The sequence below is a fragment of the Manacus vitellinus genome, unplaced genomic scaffold (assembly GCF_001715985.3).
Source record: "Manacus vitellinus isolate BGI_N305 unplaced genomic scaffold, ASM171598v3 scaffold_32_pilon, whole genome shotgun sequence".
NCBI lineage: Eukaryota > Metazoa > Chordata > Aves > Passeriformes > Pipridae > Manacus > Manacus vitellinus.
This window is the reverse complement of record NW_021940460.1, coordinates 3,573,580-3,600,850: the sequence shown is the minus strand read 5'-3', so window position 1 is coordinate 3,600,850 and position 27,271 is coordinate 3,573,580. Positions and strand designations below refer to the sequence as shown.

General features: G+C 46.2%; 1 protein-coding gene across 1 annotated transcript in view; it reads right to left on the bottom strand.

Moving 5' to 3' along the window:
• The window catches only part of MYBBP1A (MYB binding protein 1a), a 56,100-nt gene that overhangs the window by 21,423 nt on the left and 7,406 nt on the right, over nt 1-27,271 (bottom strand). Inside the window, 14 exon segments of the mRNA XM_029961250.1 lie at nt 12,406-12,474; nt 14,284-14,415; nt 16,700-16,805; nt 18,008-18,142; nt 18,964-19,121; nt 20,143-20,307; nt 21,022-21,150; nt 21,815-21,904; nt 22,580-22,731; nt 23,731-23,818; nt 24,208-24,316; nt 24,950-25,153; nt 25,873-25,998; nt 26,600-26,707. Coding sequence (XP_029817110.1) covers nt 12,406-12,474; nt 14,284-14,415; nt 16,700-16,805; nt 18,008-18,142; nt 18,964-19,121; nt 20,143-20,307; nt 21,022-21,150; nt 21,815-21,904; nt 22,580-22,731; nt 23,731-23,818; nt 24,208-24,316; nt 24,950-25,153; nt 25,873-25,998; nt 26,600-26,707 — 1,771 coding nt within the window.

The window sequence follows — 27,271 nt, the reverse complement described above, 5'->3', positions numbered from 1 at the left end:
GCTCTTGCAATGTGGTTTAGAACAAGCCAACCTGCACTGCTCCCCAGCTTCAGGCAAAGCTGCCTGTACCTGGTTCTTCCTTCCCAATCAAAAAGCATATTTCCACAGTTCTGGCAGGATACTTTCCACCCAGGAACCTTTAAACCACTCACAACAGCTTGCATATTAGCACACTGAAAATAATTGCCACACGAGACACATTCTGCTCCTGATCATCATTGTGCAGATGATCTGTTTAGGCCTCCCCAAGGGCAGAAATTATCAATGAACCCTGTTGGGTTTATGGGTTTTTTTATGTTAACTTTTATTTCTAGACCTCTGAAAGAGCCAACATCCCCCTCTGGCTGGTTTCTAAACAAGGTGAACAGTAGTTTGCAAACACAAGGGGTTGTTTGTCCTCTTAAGCTGCTGGAACTTAGTCCCAGTAATTCCCAGTGTGGGCCAAATTCCCAGCCACTACCTCAGCAATGGAAAAAATGGAATAGCAATTGCCTGCTCACCTGCTTTGTAGCAGGTGAACTGGATCTCTCACCTCCATGAGAGAGGCTCAAGAGCCATGCCTTGGTGGAAATCTCTTGCTAAAATGCCAGCAAGTAGAGGAAAAGCCAAATGCATGGATCTTGGTCTCCACTTTGGATACTCTAATTTGGATTCCAGGTTTTGCTACCTTGCTTCTGAAAAAGAACAAAGCTCCCTGGAAGACAGCACCTGAGACAAAACTGACTGAAGAAACCTCCATCTTCCTACCCCTCCTGCTGACCCCCCTCTCCTCTTTATTTTCATTATCCTTGATAAACCCCTTCCCCCGTGGCTCAGATGTCCTGCTCCAGGCAGCAGCAAGGAGAAGTTAAGCAATCTATACAATTCCACTGCTATTCCCAAGGCTCTGAGGAGCAGCTGTTGATTGATCAGATGGGCTGTTCAGTTCATTCTGCAGCAGCCAAGGACTTGTCCATACCACAGGAGGTTTATCCCATTAGCCACACTGACACATCCTCTTCCACAACCTGAAAACAGCTATTTCAAGACACGAGCACTTAAACCATCACTGCTCACCCTGGCTGAAAATGTGGAATGAGCTACACCTGATAGAAACTACCTTTAGGTGCAGATGCACCTACATGAGTTGTGTCAGTCTTGACCCCAGAGGTAAAAATACTCAGTGATTTCACTGACAGAGTCACACCAGGATGGTTTTTAAACATACTTGAGGCAGCAGAAATCCCAGGACCAGCAGTCAGCCTGCCTGCAGACCATATATACAGCACTTACACTTCATGCCCTAAACCATCAAGGCTTTGTTTAACCAGGGACTCTGCAAATCATGTTCTCTCCACTGTTGTTGAGAAGTGGATTTTTTTCCATGCTTGGTTTCACATCAAACAGTGCTCTGGAGGATGTTTTTGTCAGAGCAAAAGCCTCATCTTGTACTTGCCTAACCAGAGGAGCCCATTTGGGAGAGTCTGCTCACTGCAACAGGACATTTGTGCCCAACACAAGTGTGCACAAGTACAGCTGCTTCCTTCAGGTGGGAAAGGAGGGGGGAAAAATCATTAAATAATCATTTAAAAATTAATAATCAAAGCTCCCTCCTATGGTCACCACAATTTAACAAGAAGTAGTGACAGACATAAGATGCTGCTGGATTTTAAAGGCAGTAGAGATGAGTCAGTGCACACAGGGAGGAGATCTGACAGTGCAGTTTTCCAGAGGATATCAGCACGTTAAACACTGGCCTTCACTGGCAGGATTTCTGCCTCAGAGGAAGGGTCTGCAGGACATGTGGGCAATCAGAACAATGAACATATAAAACAACACACTGGACCCCTGGGCCAGGCCTGGCTGATGGTGTTAGACACCAGCTCTAAGTATTTTATTTGCATATAACAAAGATACAGCTGGTGAGCACTCAGGGCTGGGGAAAACCTTGTGCTCTTCTTCCACCAGAGGCCAACAGGCAGACCCCTTGGGACACAGCAATCCATCCAGCACAATCCATATATTGGTCTGCTGCTTTGGTCAACACAGAGATTCATTTCTCCCTGGGGTAACCACTTACCATATCAGAAAGGCCAATCAGTCTTAATGTTTCTCTCCAAAAAAAAAACAAGTCGATATCTTATTATCCTAAATTCTTGAAAAATGAAAAGATGCCATAATTAAGTGAGCCATGAGGACACAAGATAAATCAGCAGCAGAACACAGATTAGCAACCATGAGCTCTGATGTTTTCTTGCTCTTTCTGTAATGCCCAATTACAGGACTGAAATATTTCTGGGAGATCCTGGTACCACAGGGCATGGAGACCAGGGGAGAAAAGAACAGCACTGGATTCTGTGCTATGTACCCAAGCCTCTCACATTAAAAAATAATAATCACAACTATGCCCATTTCCCTTTTCTCTCTCAAATACACTTCTCTCCCAAGCTAAGAATGCAGCCACGATTTAAAAAAAAATAATTTTGTTAAGAAATCAAAGCAAAGACTCTCACAGGACATCCCAGCAGCTGAGGCTCAAAGATTCCTGACCAAGTACCAAGAAACCTCTGGGGAAATCGTCCAGGACTCTCGTGTCTCTCGACCCTGGCTTTCCTCTCAGAAAAAATAAACAAAACAAACTAACCTGTCCTCAAAGCTTTCACTTTGTCAGTTTTTATGTAACACACTTATATTATCAATCCCCAAAGGCTCCACTGACACCTCAAGTTACTCACACACACAATGGTAAGACCAAAACCAGCACTGTCCCCTCCAGTTCCCTCATGCAGCTGCTCCTCCCAACACTTTCCAAGCCAGATGTCTCCTCTGCACAACAAAGCCCATTTTCCTCAACTCAGGAGATACCTGCAATAGGATTTTCTTGAGGCAATTCAGAAGGCAGCTACAGCATAATGCAGCCTATTTAAGGAGACTTCGCTGAAGTCAAATTTAATAATTTAGGAGATTTAAGAGCAGTACACGTTCCAAAAGAGCCCATGTTGCCTAGACACTGTGTGCTTTTAGCTGCTGCCCCCGATTCACTAGACCAGGCTTGATGTTGCAAGGACAAAGGTTTTCATCTTTTGAGAACATTTATCAGCAGATAATGAGAAATTAGAATTCCAATTCACTCAAACGCCAACCATTGAAGTTTGGCTTTCAAGCAGCAAAAAAAAAAAAAAAAAAAAAAAAAGAGTACTTACACGTCAGTAATTTTGTTAGCTTGGAATATTGAAATAAAAAGCACTGCTAAGCAAAAAAAAAAAAAGCAAAAAAAAAGCTGGAAATTGTACTGGGTTGAACTTTGAAGATTCATTTTTTTGGACCTCTTTTCATTTTGTGGAATCCACTGAGAGAAGCACCATGACAAGAGAGTGCACAGTGCCCTTGGGGAGAGGGATGGGGCTGGAGACCCTGCTCTGCTTGGAGGCTGCTGAGAAATCCTGCAGAGGAACCCAAACTCCTTTCTTATGCTTTAACTCTTGCAAAGTGGCCTTTTCATACACACCAAGGGAAAGCAGAAAGAGAAGCAGCCCAACCCCACTCCTCCCACACCCCCAAACTACAACAAAAATGGACCTACCACCTCCTACACAAACCCTCAAGAACAGCCCTGTCAGTGAGAAGAGCCCAGGGTGACATTTCATTTCACATTGCAGAAGCCCTAATCCTTCTTCACTCGCCAACAAAACACCCTCCCAACACACCTGCTTGTGTTCCCACACCCAGATCCGACAGCCCCCTGTAAACACAGCAGAAATCACTCCCCAAAACTTCAGTGGGATTCAATCCTGATGGTTTTGTCATATTTTGTAACACAAACATAACTCAAGTCCCCATGACCGAGAGAGTCACCAATGCCACCACACCACAGCCACTTCTTCCCCTCTGGTTTTGCTTTGCTGTTATTAAATACATGGCAATGACCTTGTCTCCATTTGCTCTACACAAACATCTACTCCTCCAACTGTGGAGGGGTTGTGTTTGGCAGGCTGAGCACAACACACTTGGGTGGTTCACTCTCTTTTTAAAAATTATCAACTCTCTTCTTAAAAACTATCAGCTCCCCATGTGTCAGATGGCAAGTTTAATTTAGTAGGCCAGGAAATCACTCAGACTTGGAAAATCACTGCAATCTGGTGTAGATCTAACTCAGCAAGTCCACCCAACATGCAGGGCTGTTAATGCTCCAGAGCAGTTCCCTCCTTGGGCAGCTCTTGCCAGCAGCTGTGTCTACAGTAAGAACTAAAGTGTATGTGACCTTTTAATTTTCTTATTTCTTCCCAGCAACAGCCTAGAATATTTCCTCCACTACTGAGGATTTGCTACATGATCATCAACACAATCAGGAGTGAGCAGAGCAAACACAGATCTCCAGCATCAGAATAAAGAGGCAAGCAGGAGCTTTTTCATGTTCTGTCTGTGCTGCACTGAGTATGGTGGAATATAAAGACTGGGACTGGTAACAGGGCAGTGTCTCTGTGCCAGTCAATTAATGCCTGGTATCACTATGGATTTGTTTGTGGGCAATGCAGGCATTTGTCTGCTAGACATTCTTGGTAAAAGACACAGAGGCCATTAAAAAGCACCAAAAAAATACAACAAAAAAAAAACTATAGGAAGGAAAAATTAAACAAGCAAACACCTCACAAGGTGCACAATGCTCCCAAGAGACCCTGCAGGCTCAGTGACAGGGGTCTCACGTTCAAGTGAAACACACCACGAGCACACAAAGTTCTCAGTGCAAATACAAGTGAAAACTCATGCCATGGGGTTTTCAATTAAATGCAGTTCAGAAGGACCTGAAAAATTTAAACAGACTTTTTAAAATTTTCCATCATCTCACACAAGTGAGAGAAACATGGCTTAGAAAGCAGTTAATTGGAGAGACATGTTTTGCTGTGGCATCAGACACCTTTCCAAAGACCATCAGGGACTATTTGTAGATGCTGTCAATGTCCTCCAGCTCACCAAAGGAAATGGTTTCTTTAAGCAATCCCAACACAAGAGATACTCTCAAAAATGAAAGGTTAGGATGCAATATTCCAAATCCACAACTATCCTAAAGGGAATGAAAAATCTCTGCACAAAAATGTAGAGCAACCTGGCCCTGACCCAGCAAAGCACTTTAACGTTCAACTGCTTCCCCTTGGACTTCAGAGGGACAGTTTACATACCCACAGCTAGTTCATGTCACAGGGCTTTGCTGGCTTGTGATGAAATAGCTCAAAAATGCTCGAGAGCCCACCCATAGTTCAGCCTCACCTTGCAAAACAGGGGCTCTCCTTGACCATAACCTCACACAAAACAAAAACAGGAACGGGACACTGACTGGAGCCAAAGCATGTCAGTTTGGCACAGATTTTCCAGCTGCAGATGATTTCTCTTGCTGGAGGAGAGGGCGCATTCCAAAACGGGGAAGATGGAAAGGGTGAAGTCTGCAGGCAGCAGCTGCTCCAGCACTGCACTGTGTGGGAAGATCTCACTGCCTGTGCACAACTCACCCTCTGAAGGTCTGCTCAGCAAAACTGGGCCCTGGGATGAGCCCTCCACAGTGAGATTCTGTGGGGGACACAGGCAGAGGGTGTCCCACCTCTGCCGAGGGAGGGAGGATTCTCCAAAGGAACGCTGCCTTTCACTCATGGCACGTTGCTCCACCACCACCAGCTGCCCCGGGGGTCATTCCTGATGCAAAGGAGCTGAAATGGGGCTGGTTCTTATCTGGGGAGGTTTATTTTGCTTCATTATTAGTAACAGCCTATGCAAAATGTTCCACAACAAGTTCTTCCTCCACCACCTGCTGGGAGCTGTCCGTGAGCAGACAGGCAGGGCACGGAGCATGAACGTAGGGATCCATTCATCTGTCCCAGCATGAGGTGAAATACTCCCAAACACACACACAGAGGGATGCTGGCTTCTGAGGCTTTGCAGTGCCTTTACTGCTCTTGCTGTATTAAAGTTTAATTACTTTTTAACTTAGATATTTACACAGAACATAAACTGTTCAGAAGGGTAACTGTCAACCAGCCAAGACCTCTCTGGCAGGACTCTGGGGTCATATTTTACTCTTGTGGTGATGGCAGCTCTGGCACAGACCTGTTTCAGTTCTGTAAAATTATGTCTATATATGTTTGATCCCTTCGGGGAGACTGCCAAAGCACCAAGATTAATTAGCAACTTACCTAAAATACACTCTCTATTAGATAGATCTTAAAGGGTTCCTTGTCACAGACAGCTTTATAAAAACACATTCTGAAATACTAATGAATCTATATGACATAAGATGACATTTTGAACTCTGTCTCAGTGCCCATTCTCATCTCCACACTAAGTAAAATGACTTTTATTCGTTTCATGACAGCTCTGCACTTACATCAGCTCTGCAGAGTTCCAGCCAAATCACAGAAAATAAACTCACTTGATGGACAAATACAGCCTCATTATGCTCCCAGCTACTGCAACATCCTCAATCAATATAGCTCTGAATGTAAATAAGAAGACAGGAATGTATTCAAACTGATGTGTGACCACAGTGCAAAAGTAATTGCAGAGGCTCTTAGCAATTGTGTTGATGTGTACATTGCCAGTGCCTTTCCCAAAGGAAAAGAACAAGGGACAGATATCAAATCATTTGGTAAATCCTAGGAAAAAGTTACAGTAGAAGAGGTTTAAGTGTCTGCCACAAGCGAGATGGGGACACCACCTTACTCCTGGTAGCAGTGGTGTTTCATTTACCAGTTCTCCTTTCCAAACTGGTTCCAGTACCACTGGCCAACAAAAGCTGGACTTCTCAGGGAACAGCACGGTTGTTCCAGGCCAGGCTTCCAGAGAGGCTGTGCTTCAGCCTGTTTCCAGTTTGGAACTGGCAGGTGGATGGATATGCCCTTGCCTGAAGGATCCTGCATCAGCTGTGAGCTGGGTACTGCAATGCAACCAGCCCCACATTTTCCCTCTTCACCTGATCCTCAGACTTGCAGAGGGAGTTTTTAGGGTAGGAGCATGAGTTCATGGACTCATCCAGTCCTCATGTATGAGAGTGGGGGGGCACTGCAGACAGAACCTCACCACAACTACCAGTGCAGGCATTTGTGCTGCAACAGCACCAGAGGGACAGCCCAGGACTGCACAATTACAGAATTAGATGTTACTGTAGCTCTGCTCATCAGACCGATACAGCTAAAAATAAACCAGGAAGACATTCCTCACCTAAGGCTCAGGAGGGTTCTGGTATGTAGCTGAGTCACACAATAATCATTAAATTAAACACATCTTGATCCCTGGTTTATGCTCCATCAGCACAAACCAAAAAACCAAGCTTTTGTGCATATTGAAAAAAGCAACACTGCACCCACCGAAACAAGGCACAGGGAAGTAATTTGAAGGTCAAGGACTCCTGAAAAACAATTGCAGTAGTAAGAATGAATTGAATTAAGAAAGGAGGAAGTGAGGACAAGTTCACATACACTTTTTTTTTCCAAACAGAATTTGAATGTGTTTAGGGCTTGTGGAAGACGTGGCTGACAGCAACATCCTTTGTCAAGGAAACAGCACAAGCCTCCCCCACCTGTGAGCACCACACACGTTCTGCTGGCTAATTGCAAGGCTTTGCACTGCCAATGGGATCATCTGTGCCAGACACTTATCACAGCTCATTAGCAACAGGACAACCCAAAGGGATAACACAGGTTCCATTTGTGATGACTTGTCATTTTCCCACACCAGTCTCATCTCTGAGGACTCTCATCCCCAGCTGTCGTTGGTACCTGAGCCACCCCGAGCACCTCTGTGTGTGCAGGAATGTGTGTGGGTGCTGCACTCTAGAAATGTCAGCTACACTCTACTCAGGTGTGAGCACCTTGCTGGTAAGAGAAAGCTCTCAGATCTGCCTGTATGTACCAAAAGGTTGTGATGTGTGCACTGGCTCCATTTTCCTACCACTGAAGACATTCCTGCTGGCCATTATAGCAAGGACAAGGTCAGATTCTCAGGACCTCAGTCCACAGAACCACATCCTGGATTAGATTGCACAAAACTGTTGTTCTTTACCACCTTCTTTCTTTTTTTTTTTACTTTAACTTGTAGCACTTCCCCCACACTAAAGGTCCTCTTGAAAAGCTTCACAGCAGCTGCTTACAATCGAGTGATTTCAAATAGTTTCTAGTCACTTCTTTTTAAGTAGACAACAGTGCAAGGACACAAGGCAGTCAGGAGGCAGGCCAGACTCTGAGAAGACAGTGCAGCTTTAAGTTATAAGTCTGAGTTTGTATAAGTTCAAGTGTGGTTTAACTTATACATATGGAAAGGCAAGGATCAAAAAGAGTTTGAGAAAAAGATCCTGACAGCTACTGTAGAAAAAAAAAAACAAAACAAAAGAAAAAAAAAACAGAAACCAAATTAAAAAAAAAAAACACCCTAGATTGCCACAAACCCCACCAGGTTTCTCAGTTCAATAAATGAATGACATCCAAACATTAGTATGTTCATTTTTTTAAACCCTGAAGCATTTTAACTTACACAGAGGCATGTCTGGGACTTGAGCTCCACACTTCAAAAAATGCAGAGTTTGAAACCAGGCCAGCCAACAGGTAACATTGGGCATTCAGAGCTGCCAGGGTCACAGGGCATCTGAAGTGGCAGAATATGATTCATGGAGTCCTGCAGTCATTGTGGTCTCACAAGAGGTGAGAAATCCAGCCCAGATGCATGAGCTGCCTGAAACAAGGTGGTTTTGCAGGTCCATTGTCACACAGATCCTCACCTTGTAGCTTCTGATATATAGGTTTAAACGGGTCCTAAATGAATTCAGTGTGGGATGACAACCCCCCTTCCCTGGTCAAGCACTCCTTGCCTCTGTTCCCCCACTCACAAATGACACCAATCTCTCCACCTCTTTCCTTTTCCAGGGAAACTTCTGTATTACTGTCTCCTGCAGGTATCTGAGCTCCAGGAGTAAAATCAGAGGAGCAGAACTTGGCCACGTGCACAAGCTCCAGTCTCCAGTTCGGTCTCAGGAAGACCATTGCAAATTCACCTTTCTAGTTTAAAACTTGTTATACAGGTTGAGCTTAGTGCTAAGAAAACATACCAACCCAAACACTGGGAGCCACACTTAAAACTGCCTTAAGAGCTCTCACCCCTCAAAGTGCTGTTCGTTTTATCTCACAAATTAACTTCAACATGGAGCTGAACAACCTCCCAGCTGCTTTAGGCACGTAGGAGCAGTGGCAGAGGGAAAGGGCTGACCATGTCAGTCACACTGTGTAAAGTTTTTATGCTAAAGCTTCCTTTTTTCAAAGTTCTGCATCAAGATACACCCTTTGGATATCTCCAAAATACCCTCCTCTGCAGCAATCCCCCAGGCCAAAGAAATGCACCTCCCAGAAAGACGTGCAACACCCATCCAACAGCTACAGACACCTCTGTCTTTACAGGCACAGCGCTGCTGCTGAGGGTTTGATGTTCTCCAGGTTCTAGAGGTGAGCAGCTGAGGGAGACAGGATGCACAGAAAGGCTGCAGCAGTGCAGGACCCAGTTGCCAAAGTCAACAGTGACAACCAAGAGTCCACAGACAACCTCTGCTTTCCAATATTCTCGCACTGACTTCACAGAAGCCACAATTTCACGTTAATGAGCACTGCCTCTGAAGAAATAAATCACAGCTTTCACCCAGCCACTCCTGCCCTGAACTGACTGTCCCTGTGCCCTGAGCAAGACCAGTGAATTGATTAAAGTTAACTTTAACACAGCAAAAGGTGGGGGGGGAAAGTATGTGTGAAAGAGGAAGGTTAAGTTTTCAGCCAAATCATCCTTGTGACCATTTTGTGACGTAAATGCACGAACACCTGGGCAGCAGGCAGACAGTGAGGTCCCCAGGGCCAGGACAAACAGCTGGGGCTGGAGAGGCCAGACTGCTTCTCTCCAAGCCAGTGCCAGCTGAGCAGCATCTGAACAGCTCCTGCATTTCCTAGAGGAGCCTCTCTCAGTTACAACTGCCCAGAAATTGAGTTTGACAGACCTGCAGCAGCCAACAACACAAGGCACAGGAACAACGTTGCACATACAGTTCAGGTTTACTACTTCTTGACAAGAGCCCAGGCAGGTCCAGGCCTCGCTGTACACTGTGCTCTGCAAATCACCTCAGCCAAGCTGTCCAGGGTGATCACTCAGTGATCAAGTTTGACTTTGTACTAGAGGTCCCAGCAAGAGCACAGCCCCCTGAAGTAGAAGCTGGGCAGGTATGCCAGTGGGCACAAGATCTTGCCTTAAAAGCCCTAAAAACTTAGGGACCAGTCTGGCTGAGAGGAGACGTAACCAAGACCCCCTGACTCCACGCTGCTCCCACAAAGCCCAGGTATATGGGGTGAGGAGGAAGGAACACCCCCCTTACATCTTCTTCATGAACCGCTTTTCTTTTTGCTCCTAACTACCTAAACAACCTGAAGGTGCATCTCCTTCTCCCCCAGGCTGGCTGGGACAGTGGCCAGCAGCCCCAGGGTTCATAACCAGGCCAACAGGAGACACCTGCCCAGAGCTGAGCCTCCACCTCCCCGTGCAGAGCACGGCTCTCCCCACCCGGCACGGCCCCGAGGACACCCTGCCAAAGGGATCTGCAGAGCCAAGGCAGGATCCCAGTGGGATTAGCTGTCCATACAGATGCAGCAGGCACAGCCAGAACGATCAGCACTGATAACAGGACTGTAAGAAGGGACATTAAACCTCCCGTCCCTGGGACTAAGCTACTTTAATGACCAGAAGCCAATATTCAGGGCTGACAATGGGAGACTAGCCCACTTGCCCCTCAACCATCAGGGCTGGCCAAATTCAGGGTATCATGAGATCTTTGGTGTCTTCAGGACTCTGAGTTAGGACAGCCCTTCTGGTATTTGAGTCTCTCCACCTCATTCCTCCAGAGGCTGCCAGGGAGAAGTTAAGCCCCTGCTTTACCCACACCACTTTGCCACATACACCCACCTAGCCTGAGTCCTACCCTACCCTTTGGGACACCACCAAAGCACATTTGCACTGAGAATCAGTGGGAAAATTTAACTGAAGGCCTGTCAAATCAGACATTTGACACCAGGAAGCCAGAATTCCTGAAAAGGAAGCAGTGTGCAAGAAATGTAGAGCTGCAACTCCAGGCTCCACAGACTTTGCAGAGCTCACCCTCCACACTGCCTGTTTGAACAGCAGTATATCCATGTTCTGTACCCAGCTCCCACACACACCACACATCCTCCCCTACTCCTCCCACCCACAGATAAACAGGCTCTGCAAACAAAGCTTGAGCAGATAACTGTGGAAGCCCTGGAAGAAGGACAGTGCTGTTCCCTGTGGAGAAGCAAAGATACCCACATAATGAAGCTGTCTGCTTAGGATGCTCTTCTGGTCTCTTGAGGATGGGATCAATTATGTGCCTTACAATTAATTTGTTTGTTATTTGTGTAACACATCCTTATTTCTATCCACTGAAATTATTAATAGCTTAATTCACTCTTTTTTTCCCCTTTAAATCAAAGCCATTCCTGTTGGGTAAAACAGTCTAAAATGCAATTTACACTGACAATGTAAAGCAGCCTCACTGTAAATACATACCTACCCCTTCGCATTCCCTCCAATGGTCAGAAACAATAAAACAGCTATTTATGAAACAGAAAGATCAATCCAGGATGCACTCCTGCAGGGGACAGACACAGGGTACAGCTGGGGGGTGGGAAAGTGTGAGACAGTGCTACTGGCCTAAAGGGGTTTTGGTTATTAACAGTGTAGAAGGCCCCCCCACTGCAGGGAAAATCCAGACAGGCCTCATTCCCTGCTCCAGCAACACTGAGCTGTGCACTCACCCTGCAATGTTTTATTGATAAGGCTCCACTAATTTTGTGTTAGTCAGGCACATGCAATCAACCATCAAAAATCGGATCTGTGGTACAGGTGGTTTTAAACTAAACACAGCAGCACATGGCCTAGAAAATGCAGGACAGCTGGCAAGGCACAGGCCAGGCTCTGGAACCTGACCTCAGGGTAGCATGGGGAGGGCAGGGATTACAACATGCTCCATTTACACAGAGGAACATCTTCCCAAGGAGGAAGTAATCAAGGAATAAGCAACTGGAGTCAACCCCCACCACAATCAGGCCTCGACAGGCAGTTCTGAAAGCAGGTGATACCAAAGGACCCCCGTGACTGTAAATAAATAAATAAATAAATAAATAAATAAAAAAAAATAGGCACTTCCACAACTTCAGTCACACACCTGAAGCAGCAAGGCAGTATTTGCCAAAGTTCCTCCCCCCATGGAAGCCACTTCCAAAACTGGGCAGCCCTAGGGACGTATAATAAGCATATTAAGAACCATCTGAGCTGCCATGATGAAGTGACTCCTCTGATTGACTGTTTAATACAGCTTTGTGTGTTTACTTTCATTCTTACCTGCTGATGTTGCCTGGCTGCCGCTGTGATAAACTCGACAAGAGTGTCTACTAATGGCTTACACATGATCTGTAACAAAGACAGTCTCTTATTAATGGTTTGCTGACAGACAGGTTTGTTTTTCAAGTAAAACAGTCTATATTTTACACAGCTTCTTGAGTAAGAAGAAAATGCCACGAGAAAGAGATCAGCAACAGCTTATTAGAAAATTAACAGCTTTGCTCACACCAGCCCTGGGAGAAATCTTGATCACAACAAAAATCAGCAGCAAAAGTCTTCACTTGGAAAAATGAGGCATTTCACCTCCTGTGTTCTGCCTGGGGATGACTAAGGTCTGCATCTGCCTGACACTTTATGCAGTGTGTCAGTTCACTTTGTGCACAGTCCCAGGCAAAGGAGAGGATGCCAAGTTAGACTAGAGAACCTCAGTGTCTGGTAAACACCTAAAACCACCTGCTACAGTGGCCAGAAACAACTGTGTCAGGAGGAAAGCCTCCCTGGAGACAGGTTATCTATCCCAAAGTTGTTCCTTTATGATAGGACAAGAGCAGTAATCATCCTCCTGTAATCACTGCTGAGGCCACACATTGAATCCTGGGGTTGGGTCTGGACTCCTCATGACAAGAAAGACATTCTAGTGCTGGAGTGTGTCCAGAGAAGGGAACAGAGCTGGGGAAGGGTCTGCAGTACAAGTCTGAGGAGGAGCTGAGGGGGCTCAGCCTGGAGAAAAAGAGGCTCAGGGGGACTTTCTCCCTCCCTCCAACTCCTTGACAGGAGGGTGAAGCCAGGGGGGGTCGGGCTCTGCTCCCAGGGAACAAGGGACAGGACAAGAAGAAACAGGTTCAAGTTGTGCCAGGGAGTTTAGGCTGGATATTGGGGAATTGCTTCACTGAAAGGGTTGTCAGGCATTGGAACAGACTCCCCAGGGAAGTGGCTGAGTCACCATCTCTGGCAGTATTTCAAAGATGTGTGGATGTAGTGATTTTAAAAGACATTTCTTCAAGGAACAGTCACATGGGATCTTAAGCTTGCTGTCCATGTGGGCAGCACCCAACCCTGCCCTCCCCCCATTTCACAAACTTACATGGGTGGCATTGTGGGTTGGTGTCCTAAGAAACCTGGTAAGCAGAAGAATTCTGTCCTAGATGGATTCCCTCAGAGTCTGAAAGTATCTTCCCTCAGTTACACAAACCTACATCTCCTCCCACCTCAGTCAGACATAATCCTAAAAGGTTTTGAGAAAGGGCTTCTGGCAACTGCCTCTGGCTCACTCTGACCTTAAAATCCCTGAAGGACTGTAGGACATTCAGGCCCAAGGCCTGTTTCTTAAAAACTGGCTGTCCTCATAGTGGAGACCAGCCCTGGGCATGGGTCAAGTTTGCAGGAAATACCTCAAACGTTTCAGACACTGACACTGTCTGAACATCCAGCTTGCAGGTTAGATTCCAATTAGTCTCTACACTCCTCAGCCTTCTTGGAAGAAAACTGAGAAACTGAGCATGCAGACAGAGCAGAGCTGGACAGGAGCTACACTGGCTGTTTGAACAAGCTGGCCCATTTTGCCTTGGTGCAAAATTTATTCATCCACGTTGTCCTGAATATTGGTAAAAAATTAGAGCTTCTTATGCTATGCTTTAAAGAGCAGCTTTCTGTTCACCTGCATTTTCCATGCAGAATCCCAATCCAAACCATAAATGAGATCCTGGCCTTCTGCAGTGCTGCTGTTAAAACATGTTCACTGAGCAGGTGAAGATCCACTAAAGCCTCACAGCAGTTTAAAAGCCCACAGTAAAGCAGAGAAATTTCTCTCCCTACTTCCCCCAGAATTACAAGCACAGTCAGCAGAAGACAGTCAGCACACAAGTCAGCAAGACCTACCGGGAAGCGTTTGAAGAGATCGTGGAACATGGAGCACGTGAGGGGACTGTTCCGTCTGCTCAGGAACTGGGTCAGTGCCTGGCGGTAGGCAACAGCCACCCTCTTCACATCCAAACAGCCTGGGTTCAACAGCTGGGGGGAAAAAATCACAACAACATTCCCAGTGAAACACAAGGATGAACCACTAGCAACGAAGAAATTCATTTTTATCAGTGCACAGAGATTTTTCCGACGACTGTTCTTGAATAGTTTATATCACAGAGGCCTACGAGACACGACACAGAACCACGAAGGAACAACCAAGTGGGCCCCAAACGTGCTCTCCCAAGCACCACCAGCAGTATGACCATGTCAGTGAAGGGCAGCACAGCTTTCTAGTAAGGCTACACACAGTGCAGGCAGGGTAGTGTGGGGGCTGTGCTCTAGGTTTGTGCTGGGCATGTCTAACACACGAGGCTCACAGAGCACTCCCAGACCATCCTGCAGCAGCTGGGCTGGGCTGTGCACAGGGTGTTCTCAGTTGGGGACCTGTAGATATTAGTGTATGTGGGTATCTAGATCTCCACACACTTGGAGCTATGTCCAGGACTCCCAGGGACTCAGTAGACAAGCCTTGGCTGCAAGCAGGGATCCAGCAATCCCAGGACACTGCCCATGCTCCAATATCTCCCTCTGGTGGGGAACAAGGATCCCAAACACAGCAAACAGCCCAGACCTGCACAGGCCATGTGGATCTAACCAAACACAGGAGTGAACAGAGATCCAAGTGTGGAGCATCACATTCCAGCGTTCCTGACCTCATATTGCCAGGGAAGCTACAGCTCTTTGGGAAGGAAGATCTTCCCAAAGCTGTGATTTTCACAACAGTGGATGGGCCTTTTGTGAACCTGTGCCCAAGGAATTTTTCCATGGCCCCATGGCAAGTTAATGTGGTGTCCTGTTCTCAGGTCAAACTCCCAGTGCTACTGCAGCTGAACACAGGCTAAAGTGGGACAGGGTTGATGGATCTTGAAGCATGTGACCTCAGTTTCCTAACTGAGTGTCTCTACTTAGCATTTGTTTGACAGGCACATCTGTAGGGGAAAAAACTGATTCCTCCTGCCATGCATATGTTTACCACGAAAAAATTCTTCTACAATTTTTCCATAAATTTGGCCAGCTTTTCCATAAATTGGACCAGTGCACCCTAAGCTCTGCTCTAGTTCCACTTCCCTGATTATTGAAAAGCTCCAAATTATGCTCACAAAGCACAGCTCACTGGAAACACACCACACCTTTGTCTCTGGTCCCCCACTGCAAAACCTTCCTGGCCTCAACACAATGTCAGCACCAGCAATATCACACAAATTGAACTGTCATTTCCCTCAGACATCAGCTGCTGGCTCTGTCCTTGCCTGGACAGGACCACAGCACTGCTCCCACAGGAATAAGAGCCTTCCCTGTGAAGTTGCACAAGGATGCTGTGGAGCACGTCTCACTCCAGCCTCACTCCAGCCTCAACATCAAGTAGGTTGTTTACATTCCCCACAGATCTCCCACTTTGTTTCCAGAAATGCCCAGCACAGCACAAGAGCTGCTTGGATTAACACTCTCAGCCTCTCACTAAGCCCTAGAAACACTGGCTGTCTTTTCAGCCTCCAATAATACCTCAGTGTGTGTGATTTCCAGGCCCTCCCCTGGCATGAGGTAGCCCTGTTTGTTTTTCTCCCCCACAAGATGTCAACAGGATTAAGGCATTAATTCCTGCACTCAATTTGAGAGGTTCAGAGGCAAGTATCAGGTCAGCTGGTGAAACACTACTTTGCTGGGTTTCCAGTGGAGGTGACTGCAGTGGGCTGCACAGTATAAAGGGTCACTATGCTCTGAGACCTGTGAAATGCAGCAGAGACAGTAGGTGATAGGGGACCAGGCATTAAGGCTTCCCGAGTAGTGGCCACAACCAGAGGAAGAGTCTCCTTGCAAACAGCTACCACTGAAATCAGGGCTGCTCCACATGCTCTTCACCCAGATATAACTCAGCCCAAACCTCAGGGAGACAGGAGTTCACTCTCATCCACCACTGTCCTGTGCCTCTCTGCTCCTCTGGACAAGAACTCAGAGTGACTGCCAAGAGGTTAATGGAAAAAACAGCAAATCAGGGAGGAGAGCAGCACAAATACACATCAGGCTTCTTCAGCCATTAACCTGGATCCACTGGGCATCAGCAGCCCCAGTGGCTATGGGCAAGCAGGCACTGAAAGGCAGGAGGGTGAGGGCCAGAAGGGGATAAGGAGCTCAGCTTTATGGAAATCATGTAGACAGGTACCTGCAGGCAGCAGGCCCAGGAACACTGAACAAGCAAGGCCCACTCAGCAAAATCAGGCCATGCAACTTTACTGGCAAAAAACACATCCTCAGGAGCAGCCTCATGGCCTACCTGACACTCCTGCTTCGCTCTGCTGTCACTCTGCTTCTCTGGCTGAGGGGGAGGAACAGCTGATGACGTGTTTCCTTTCAACACTTTGAGCAGGTATAATGAGGCACTAAAAAAGAAAAGGGGAGAACATATCAGTTACCACAGTGCCACAGTACCACTGCAAAGCCACCTGAGGGTAGAGGCCAAGCAGTGCAGGCAGTTTATTCTATAACAAAGAGGGTTATAGAGTCTGAGAGAGCCCCCTCCCTCAGTCTAACCCACTTTTGCCAGACATACAAATAAATCTTAGGAGGCTGCATGTTTCATTAGCCATCACCACAGTCAGACATCCTCACTATCAGCCTGGTTTCCTCAGGCTCATGCTTTTGACTGGCATTTGAGGACTCCTGCATTCACCCAGGATTTTGGAGCCTGCACATCTCAGCCAGTGCTGCAGTGCAGCCTCTCAGCCCAGGCTGCTGTGTGCTGGAGAACTGGGGCACATCAACTGGGAGACCAGGGAGACACTGCTACTTTTGGAAAATGAATGAACTGGGCACAGCTCCACCCAGGACTGCCACTGCTGGGAAGCTGTCAGGGAGCCATGCAGCACACACAGACAGCCCTGTGTTGCCAGAAGTACCACAGTTCCTGCACAGCCTCGAGGCAGGTGTGCTGAGAGCCAACACTGCCCCATGGCACTGGGTTGACCATGCAACACGGTACCCACTGCACACACAGCTGAGTTGAGAAATCCCAGACTGAGTATGAAAGTCCTCCTGAAACTGCCTGCATGGCACAAGAGAGCCTGCTGGTAAATAGCACTCCAATTTGCACCAAGGAACAGCAAGATCACTCATGTTTCCTAACAAATACACATCTGGCTTATCTTCATTTTCCTGTATTCGGCAACAAAGGAGAGAACACTGATATGTACAGTCAGGATTCATAATCATTAATGTCCTCATTGTGCTATCATGGAGACAGTAAACACTGTATTGACAGAATGATCATCACAGGTTGCCTAGAAATTACACTCATCCCCCACACTGCATTACTCCCAGAGGAAGCCTCAAGGAAGCGCTTCCCACCACCACCAGCAAAGCTGTATCAGACCATTTCTGAATTACAGAGCCCATATAGGATGATCACCAAAAAACAGACATCTGTTTGAAAATGCTTCAGCCTGCCAGGACTGACTAGTCCTCATGTAAGACACAGATGCTGGCACCAAGCCTTCAGGGATTCCCTTGCTTCTCAGACCTTTTTTAACATGCAACATCACACCTGCTCACAGCACCAGCAGAGATGCTCCTGGAGGACACTCACCTGAAGTAATAGAGAGCCACTGCAGAGTCAGTGTGCTTGCAGGCTTTCTTCACCAGCCTCTGCACTAAGGTGTGCACATGTTCCTGCAGGGTGTCCACTCTCTTGCAGTACTGCTTATTGCGGCACAGCGAGTTCCTGCAGGGCACCACAGACAAACCCATTACCTACAGAGAGCTCTGGGAACACCTGATCAGGAACCCTCATCACCTTATCAAACAAACCCAACATGCAGGGAGTGATAACATCAACAACAGTAAGCTGGGAGCAGCACACTGCTGTGGCAAGAAGGATGAGGACACTTAATCTTCACCTTCAAGCACCTATTTAGGCCCCACAGTTGACTTTCCTTCAGAGCTCCCACAAAGGGGGTGCCTTGAACCTTATTACTTCACAACTGTTTCTCAACTGGGGGGAGAGAGCAGCACTAAAAATGCTTTAGAGCAGCAGTGAGGTTGTCAGGGAGTGGTGCACAGACAACAACTCATGACACGCACCAGGCATTATGTCTGTTTAGCTGGTATCATCCCTCTTTTCTGGCTATGAACAGAGAATTTCCACTCTGTCTCAATAAAAACATGTGGGGAGTTTTGCTTCAGCCACTCTTTAAGCCTTGGGAGTTGTTTCATGGTCTGACTCGGAGGTCAGAGGCCTGTGGAGATACTCAGTGACATGGCACCATGCCTGCAGTACCAGTGTTTGTTCTTGAGGTTTCCACCTGGTTTGACAGGTCTGACACCTGAAGTCCCTCAGCCTAGAAACCCCAGATCCAAATTCCTTTCCTGCAGGTTATGACTAAGCACTGTGTGTATGTGTGGTGCTGATAATCTAATCCTACACAACCTATAAACTCAGCAACTGCCTTCACTGTTAGAAAGACCAACTCCTGGGGTTCAACCAACACCAGTGTTGTTGATGAAAAGCCATTGTGTATTATCTGGAAGTCTAAGGGCACTTACTTGAAGATACTGGCTGTTTTCCGGAGGAAGTCAACCTCCTGCTTGTCAGAGCCTGAGCTCATGCATTGTTCAATCAACTGAAGCAGGGGCTCAATGATATCAAACACCAAGGGGTTCTCTGCTTGCTTCATCAGGAACACATCAATCAGATCCAGCACCTGCAAACACGGGAGTTACTGGCATGAGAACCAGTGCAGGCAGGGAAACAAGATGGATCTACCCAGAGCACCTTCAGACTGGCATGGGCTGAAGAAAGGAACCTGCACCTGAGATTTGCACACCTTCTGCTATCATTTGTCCTGTTAGAGCACGAGAAACTGAAAATTAAAAATTTGCAACCAAAGATTAAAGGTTGTCTGCTGGTTGCAGCTCTATTTTGTGCAGTGACACCACCTAGAAAGAGCAGTTATGAGAATCACTGTCACCTGGCCAGACCTGCAGTCACTATTACCTGGCACAGGTCTCTGTTAGCACCAACTCCAAGCTCCTCTTGACTCCCACACAGTGCATTGCATAAAATCAGCCCTTTTACACAACAGCATCCATGGAAGTGCAGTAAAGCCACTGGCTCACTCCACTGTTCAGCTTTCACCTTGGTTAACCTGACTGCAGACACTTCTGTCTGGGAGCAGCTGGAGCTGTCCCTGGATGCTGGAATATCCCAGGCGGTCCATGCTGACACCAGGTGGCCTGAACTCAGCATTACAGTCAAAACCAACCCGGGGGGTTCATCATAATCCCCCTGATTTTACCGACAAAACAAGCCAAAGAAAAAAAGCTTATGTTGCAAAATTACCCGAGGAATTTCATGCAAGTCACACTAAGGAACATCAAGCCTGCCCAGTTTACAAAAACCAACAGACACCACTGGGGAGGGGTGGGGAAGGATCTAACAAACTGAAGCATTTCAGATCAGCAAATGGCAACCATGGTCCACTTTTTGAAAGCACAGCACTGGGTTTTTTTTTTGAAGAAGGCCTGTGAAGCCCCAGTCACTGACCACAACAGTGTTGTGCCAGGTGCTGTACCAAGCCAGAACAATCCAGTCCCAGCCTCCAGGAGCTCATGACATACATAAATGACCAAGTTATTCAGTGTCAGGTAGTTCATGGCATGCTGTAGGCTTCAACTTAGGTGCTGCTAAGCCAGAGGTCTTCACATCAAACACATCTCTCCCACCTTAGTCTTGAAATCTCTCCGCAGGATCTTCTCTTTCCTGATCTTGTCTTTCTCATCCTTCTTTGCCTGGATCCGTTTCTGCTGCTCCGCAAAAAGGGCTGAGATGTTCTTGTCAAGAGCCATCATAGCCTCATCATCCAGCTCTTCATCACTCCCATCTCCACCCTTTTGTTTTTAGAATACAAAAACAACACGTCAACTCATGTACTTCGAAAGACAGAGGAGAGAAAACCACAGCCAAGACCAGACTCAAGGAGGGATGTAAATACCTCAAAACCCAGAACAACAAAGGGAACACAGATTCTCAGGCCCATGAGAAATCCTGCTTGTATTTCTCATCAGGTAACCCTGGCTGCACAGCACTAACAGCTAGACTAAAGGATTCAGGAGAGGGAAGAGGCTGAGGTTTTGACCCTGAGACCCTCTGTGCTGTTGCTTCTTCAATGAAGAGGTTCAGATGTTGGTATGTCTGCAGCCTTTATCAGAATCATTAAACCAAACTCTACTGCTGCTTCAAGAAGTCTCCAGAGTGGCCTTCTGGGATCACTCCTTCACACAGGCCAGCCAATGCAGTCATCACAAACAGTATCTTAGTGCTTCAGCTCACATCAATCTCATTTATTACAGGCAGGAGCACAAGCTGTGTCAGGCTAGACTAGACAAGCTAAAGTGCTCAGGACATTTTAACAATAAATAAAAGAACAAGTGACTTATTCCCACAGCTCACTTAAAGGTCCTGACCTCCTGCTTCAAGTGCCATACAGAGATGGCTGCCAGGGCTGTCACTGCACGAGTTCAGACAGGATGTGGGTTATTAGATCATCTTTCACCACCCCAAACCTCCTGGTATCTGTACCAAGGTAGGCAGTGAAAACATACCAGTGCATTCCCCGCTTGCAGAACATTCATCAGCTGACTGCGAAAATCATCATCGACTTCTTCGTTCTCCTCCTCATCTCCACTGTCGGTGTCACCTTCATCCGAGGAGTCCTCGCTCCCTTCCTCGTCCTGAGGATGAGAAGTTCATCTCCTGACCCCACCATTCCTCAAGCCCTACTCCATTCTCAGTGTGTCACTGTTCACAAATAAAACCTCGAGCCTCCCCTACCCCCTGCCTTTCTTCCAGCCCTTAGATCCAAGTAAAGACAGCTCAGATATCGGACAGCAGGTCTTCACAAGAGCTAAAAGCAGAACATAATACAGACTTCTCTGTCATATTAAGTAAGTATCAAAGAGGAGCTTCCAAGGAACATCTGAGGTAACAGCCCCACCTGACTCTCTCCTCTCTGCTAATGCCTGTAATGCTTTATGCCTGGAATCTCTGCGGTTCTTAAAACGTGAGACCTGGAATTCAGCTGGCTGTGCATCACAGCCACAATTCAGACTGTGGCTGCAAAAAGGAGAGGCCTGTGCTGATTCCAGGAGAAAGCCAATCCTTCTCTGACAGCCATCTATTCAACCAGCTACACCTACACCAGCAGCCCAAGAGACTCAAACGTGCACTTCCAACAAGCCATCCATGTGCTGCACCTTTAAAACAAACATCAGTAGAGCAACAGCCTTTTTCCTCAGACAGAGAAATGCAATTAAGTCCATCACCACGGATCAGGTATGATTTTTAAACAGTGAAGATCTGAAGAGTATTTGTCAGTGGCAATGGTACAAAAATTACCGTGTCCTTCGCTAATTTGGTCTTTTTGTTCGATTCTTCCATCACGACGACGGCACTTTCTTCATTTTCCTCTTGGTTTGGGTCAAAAACCTACAAAAAAAAGGGACTTGTGTGTTTTCAGTGTTTTGTTTTGACAGGTTTCTTGTGTGCAACAGACAGAGATTTCAGCACAGTAAACCAGCTGAATAATGAAACAGCACATAAGGGCATTAACTTTCTGTTTGTTAATATGCCAAGTTCTTTCTATAAGTTACAAAAAAGGTGGAGAAAACTGAAGAGGGCTGGTGACATTGCACATCTTGGTTTGTTACAAATGAAGTATTAGGTTAATATCACATAAAGTACCTGACAGCCCCTCTTTGCCATCCACATTATTACTCTCCCAGAAAACCCCACCTTGATCAGTGATATGACCAATTCAGACTTTTAGTGTCACTTATTTTTAGCACCTCTAAGATTAACCTTCCTAGAAAAGGGTTGTTACCATTTATACTCACATATAAAATCTAGTTATATAAACTGACCCAGGAATTTCTTCAGCCTAAAACCACCAAAGAACACAGATCTCAGGCTCCCATAAAAAACCCACAATGGAACAAAGAAAACCCAAAAACTGTCTCTAAGGTATTTTTGAATTCAGTAGCAAATGCTGTCAGACATTTTCTAAATCAAGTAGACAATCAATGCCAAAACAGAGACATGCTTGTACATCTGTTAGGGACAAGACAGACAAATAGTACAATGCCCTATTAGTGCCTCACTTACATCCAGGATCAGTTGCAAGCCTCTCTTGGTCAGATTTGGGCAAATCCACACAAAAACACTCCTGGAAATCCGCCTTAAGAGTAGGCTGGGCTGGGCAAGGAGGGAGAGAAGGATTTCCACCATCACCTCAACCCATCCCGGCTCCGAGTTGTCTGCACAGGAACAAACACACAATGACAGGAAGGGGCTCTGGCACATCAGTAAGGAACTACAGAAAAATTCACCGAAGAAAAAAAGATTGTTCTTCTAGCTGACTCTTAAAAGTAACCACTCAGCAACACAGACCAGAAGACTACAAACCAGAGGGAGAAACATGGTTGAAATGGTCTTCTGGTCACTGCAAAGCAACAAAACCTACAATTTGTTAAACCATTACATAGATTAGCAGTTCTGCAAGCTGTGTGACACCTATTTAGTCACATTAAAGCAATCAGCAGCTAGTCAGCAAAATATATAGTGTTTCCAATGAAATCAGGAGCCACAGCAGCCCATGAAAAGCGATGGCACTTGAAACTTGTCCACTAGTCCAGAAGTTTGGGAATCCTGATCTAAAAACAATCAAGCCACCATAAAATCAGAGCTTTTATTTTTACAGTACCCTCAAATTGATTTAGACAGAATTCAGGAGAACAACACCACAGTCAAGAGAGGAAGTCAAAAGACCGAGCTAAGTTCTTTCCTGGTCAAGTCCCAACCTAGGGGTTCTGGAGGCCCTAAACAAGGACCAGCCTCAATCAGCAAATAGGTTGTATCTACACAGAGGACACATTTAGTTTGCCCAGAGCTTGAGCTGTGAAATAATCATGTTTCAGGCCTGCCAGGGATTAGGAGAGCCCACTTTGGTCAAGTTCTTGGCCAGAACAGAACAAGAACTACCTTGGACACTGCTCATCTGAACAAGGGCCAGCTGTGGAGCTCAGCAATCCCTGCCAGAACACACAGGAACACAACCCAGTGAGGGTGCAGACAGAGAGGAGCAAGAGACTCAGAAAGGCAAGGAAACACAACGAAGGAGAGGGGATTCTCCTGGGGGTACGTGCATCAAGCCAGAACAAATGCAGTCAGAATCACTAATGCAGAACTGCCATCTTCTGCCTTTTCACAGACCACTAACAATCCCACTCCCTTTCTTTCTTGCAGGAAAGACTCACCAGTCTTCTTCTTCTTGGTTTCTTTGCTGAAGGCTCTCTCTGTGCAGTTCAGGAGGTCGCTCAGAACATCCACTGTTTCAGGCTGATTCTGTTTGATCACAAGCAGACAATAAACACTCTCAGAATTCCCCACTACCACCAGCAACAGAGGGAATTTACTCCAAATCTAAGGACCACCCTAAATAGGTACAGATATTACAACCAGCCACTACAACCGTTCTGCAGAAGAAAACATGAAATCAAGTAAAAATTGCTCCACTCAGCAACAAATCAAGGGCAAAACTAATGCTCAGGTCAAGCTTTGCCCCCTACATGTCCACAGTCAGTATAAGAATCACAGTTTAATAGCTGCCAGTTGCCCATTTACAGAAGCCAGAGGCTGTAAAAAAACACAGAGAAACCCTCCAGCTCAGTGTTCAGAAAGCCCAACCATCACCCTCCATTTTATACCACAGAAATATTCTTCAGAGGTCTTACCTTGAAAAGATGAATGGCCATCGAAAGCAGAAGCTGCTGGAAAGCACCAACTTTGGCACTGTCTGACTTATTTTCCTTCTTCTGCAGATTCTTCACAGACTGAAGTGTTCTGAAGAAAGAAAGCTCTCTTGAGTTTCTCACAATTACAAGAGCAAATCTTCTCTTATACTCAGACTAAAAACATGACATGTAGTACTGTTTTGAGTACTTAATATTTAATTTATTGAAACTGGACATACTTACAGCACACAACCTTAACCCAACAATAGTATCTTACTGAGTGTGGCTTATAAAAAACTGCACTTGGGCACAGGCTTGATTCCTAATACCAGAGCCAAGGCTTCATGGAAAATGAACCTCAGAAAAGAGTCACTGAGAAGTTTGTACAGTCATTATTAGGAGAAAAGCTAAGCAGAGTTACAATCGTGTTTGGAGAGGGACTACAAGCAAAAATAAAAAAGGACATGATTATCACATAGTTAACACACAGAAGGAACAGGAAGAAAGGAATGTGGTGATGAGAAACAGAAAGGCCTTCTGAAACCCAGCCACTGGTGCAGGATACTCAAAGGAAAGAAAAAGAACTGCCACTGCCTGTGAAATGGCTCTGCTACAGCAGCCAGAACAGGAGAGGATGAGAGAAAACAATCTCTCTTTTACTGGCCCAAAGAGAGACCAAGACTAGGGCTTTTCCACCTTGCTCACATCACCAAACCTACACCCAGCCTCCAAAGCCTCTCACCTCTCCCAGATATCCCTCTGTTCCTTGGTAAAAGGTTTCACAGCTTTGACATGCTCACTGGAGAGCAGCTTGTTGGCATACTCAACCAGGAGAAAGATCCACAGCTTCCCATCTGCAGTCACACCATGGACGTGCTTCTCCCTCAGGGCTGCAGCCTTTGCTGTATCCCCCAAAACAGGCAGGGTGTTCAAAGTCTGAAGTAACCTGCAAATTAGAACAGCCAGCATGTTACTGCCACAGGAACCAGACAGCCTTCTCCCACTTTCCAAAATAATGCCCACTAGCACAGCACTCTCATCCCAGAGCTCTGGTCACTCACTGCAGCCCAGATTCACAGGGTCAAGTTTCAACCTCCCCATGTATCCAAGCTCAGCAGTGCAAAGCTCCTGGTCTTGGTGGTCCCAAGCACACCTGCTGCCCCCAAGGACACTGACTATTATTGTCAGCTCTTTCCCATGCTGTGTCTCACCATGTCCTCTGCTTTCCCTCCCAGCTAAAAACATCTATTATTACCAATTCCATCTCCCTTAGTACGGGGAGGACTGTGGAGCCATCAGCAGCTCACACACAGAACAGACAGAAAGCCAACATTCACCAGCATAACCCCACCACCTCTCTGGGCTCCTTCTCCTTCCAGCTTGCAACAAAGGCCATGGAAATCTTATGGGGAAAAGTAGTCTGAGCTCAGCTCCACTGATCACCACACAGATACTCAGCAGGCTTGCCATGAACAAAACATGGATCTTTGAAAAATCCATCCAGGACCTCCTTAAAAAAAGCCATTCCTGGCTGTTGGAGTCAAAGAAATGCTCCAGTAGCAGCTTACAATTCCAAACCTTTTGCCTGGCCATTCACAGGCTGATCTTATGCTCAGGAAAAAAAAGAGAAATTTGCAGGCATAAAGCACACAAGCAAATCCTTACCCAAAGAAGTAGTTTTCTGTCTCTGTATGATCCCGTTCATCCAGGGGCTCTGATGGAAGGACACTTGCCTCACCTATCTGGGAAGTCTTTTTCTTAGCAACAAAGAAGGCATGGAAGAAGCAAAACCTGGAATAGACAGAGACAGGAACAAAATGAAGACCCAGTTTGGTCATCACAAGGCAACACCAGACCCAGTGTGCAAACCAAACAGTGCCACATATTCACCATAATCTTATTCAAGGGAGTCCAAATGGTGAAAAAAGCCACTATTTACAATAAGACCCTTTCCTCGAGGTACACAGGGGAGAGAAGAGAGAAAAATACTTAGGACTTCACAAAAGTGAAGCACCAGCACTTGAGGCCACACAATACTCAGATAGTCAGATTTGGGTCATATTCTCCAAGACATTCTAAATGACAGATAAATACTTATTAAGACCTGATATTACAAGTAATATCTTCAAGCAGCTTAGGCAAGTAGGAATGGAAAATTTACTTAAATGGGACTAAAGTAATTTTAAGTGCCAACTACTTATGACACAGTTTACTCCAAGTTTGCAGAAGGTATTTTGAAAACAAAACCCAGCCAAAAGTGGTTTATGTTATGGAGTATTTCCACTACTGAATTTGCTTGGTGTCATGGGGATTGGTGGTGTCATTACTTGGAATACTGCTGTCAAGCTGAACAGAATTATCCCAAGCACATGTGTCTTTAAACCACTCTCACCTGGCAATGTCCATCACAAGGCTCTCTTCTTTGTTCGTTGCACTTTCAGTGATGTTCACCAGCCTGTGCATGATCCACCTTCTCAATCGAGCAATCTTGTGTTGTGCTCTTGGAATAAGGGAGGGGACACAATCAGTAGTTTGAAAACTATCCCAAAATAAACACAAACCACACAATCCACTACAGCAAGAGGTGATTTTCAGATATTTAGAGGCTTTACACTAAAGATGGCCAATTATGTAGTACGAGAGCAACAGGTACTACAGGAGATATAATCTTCCCAAGTTTGCTTTTTACTATGCAAAAAACCAGTCTATTTACCCACTGAGGAACTGCAGGTGAGCAAAAAGTTCTTCAAGAACTGCAGCAGTCAGTGGAGTGAGGTTATAGGCACACAGGTAACACACAGACACACTGGCACTCAGGCCAGTTTAAATTCACAGATAAAAGAGAGGCACAGTTTCTACAAAGACCTGAGAAGCTGCAGTGAAAGAGGAAGCTACTGGACATCTTTGCCAAGGCAGTTGTCAGGGCTAGAAAAAGAAGAGGAAAGGCTCTTGTGGTGATCCAGCCTGCTTTGGTCAGGCTGGCTGGTTCTCACTGTGTTTGCTATTTGCAGAATCGAATCCCAGCAAAAGAGTCAGATGCTGGGGCTAAACCCTCTGGGACAGA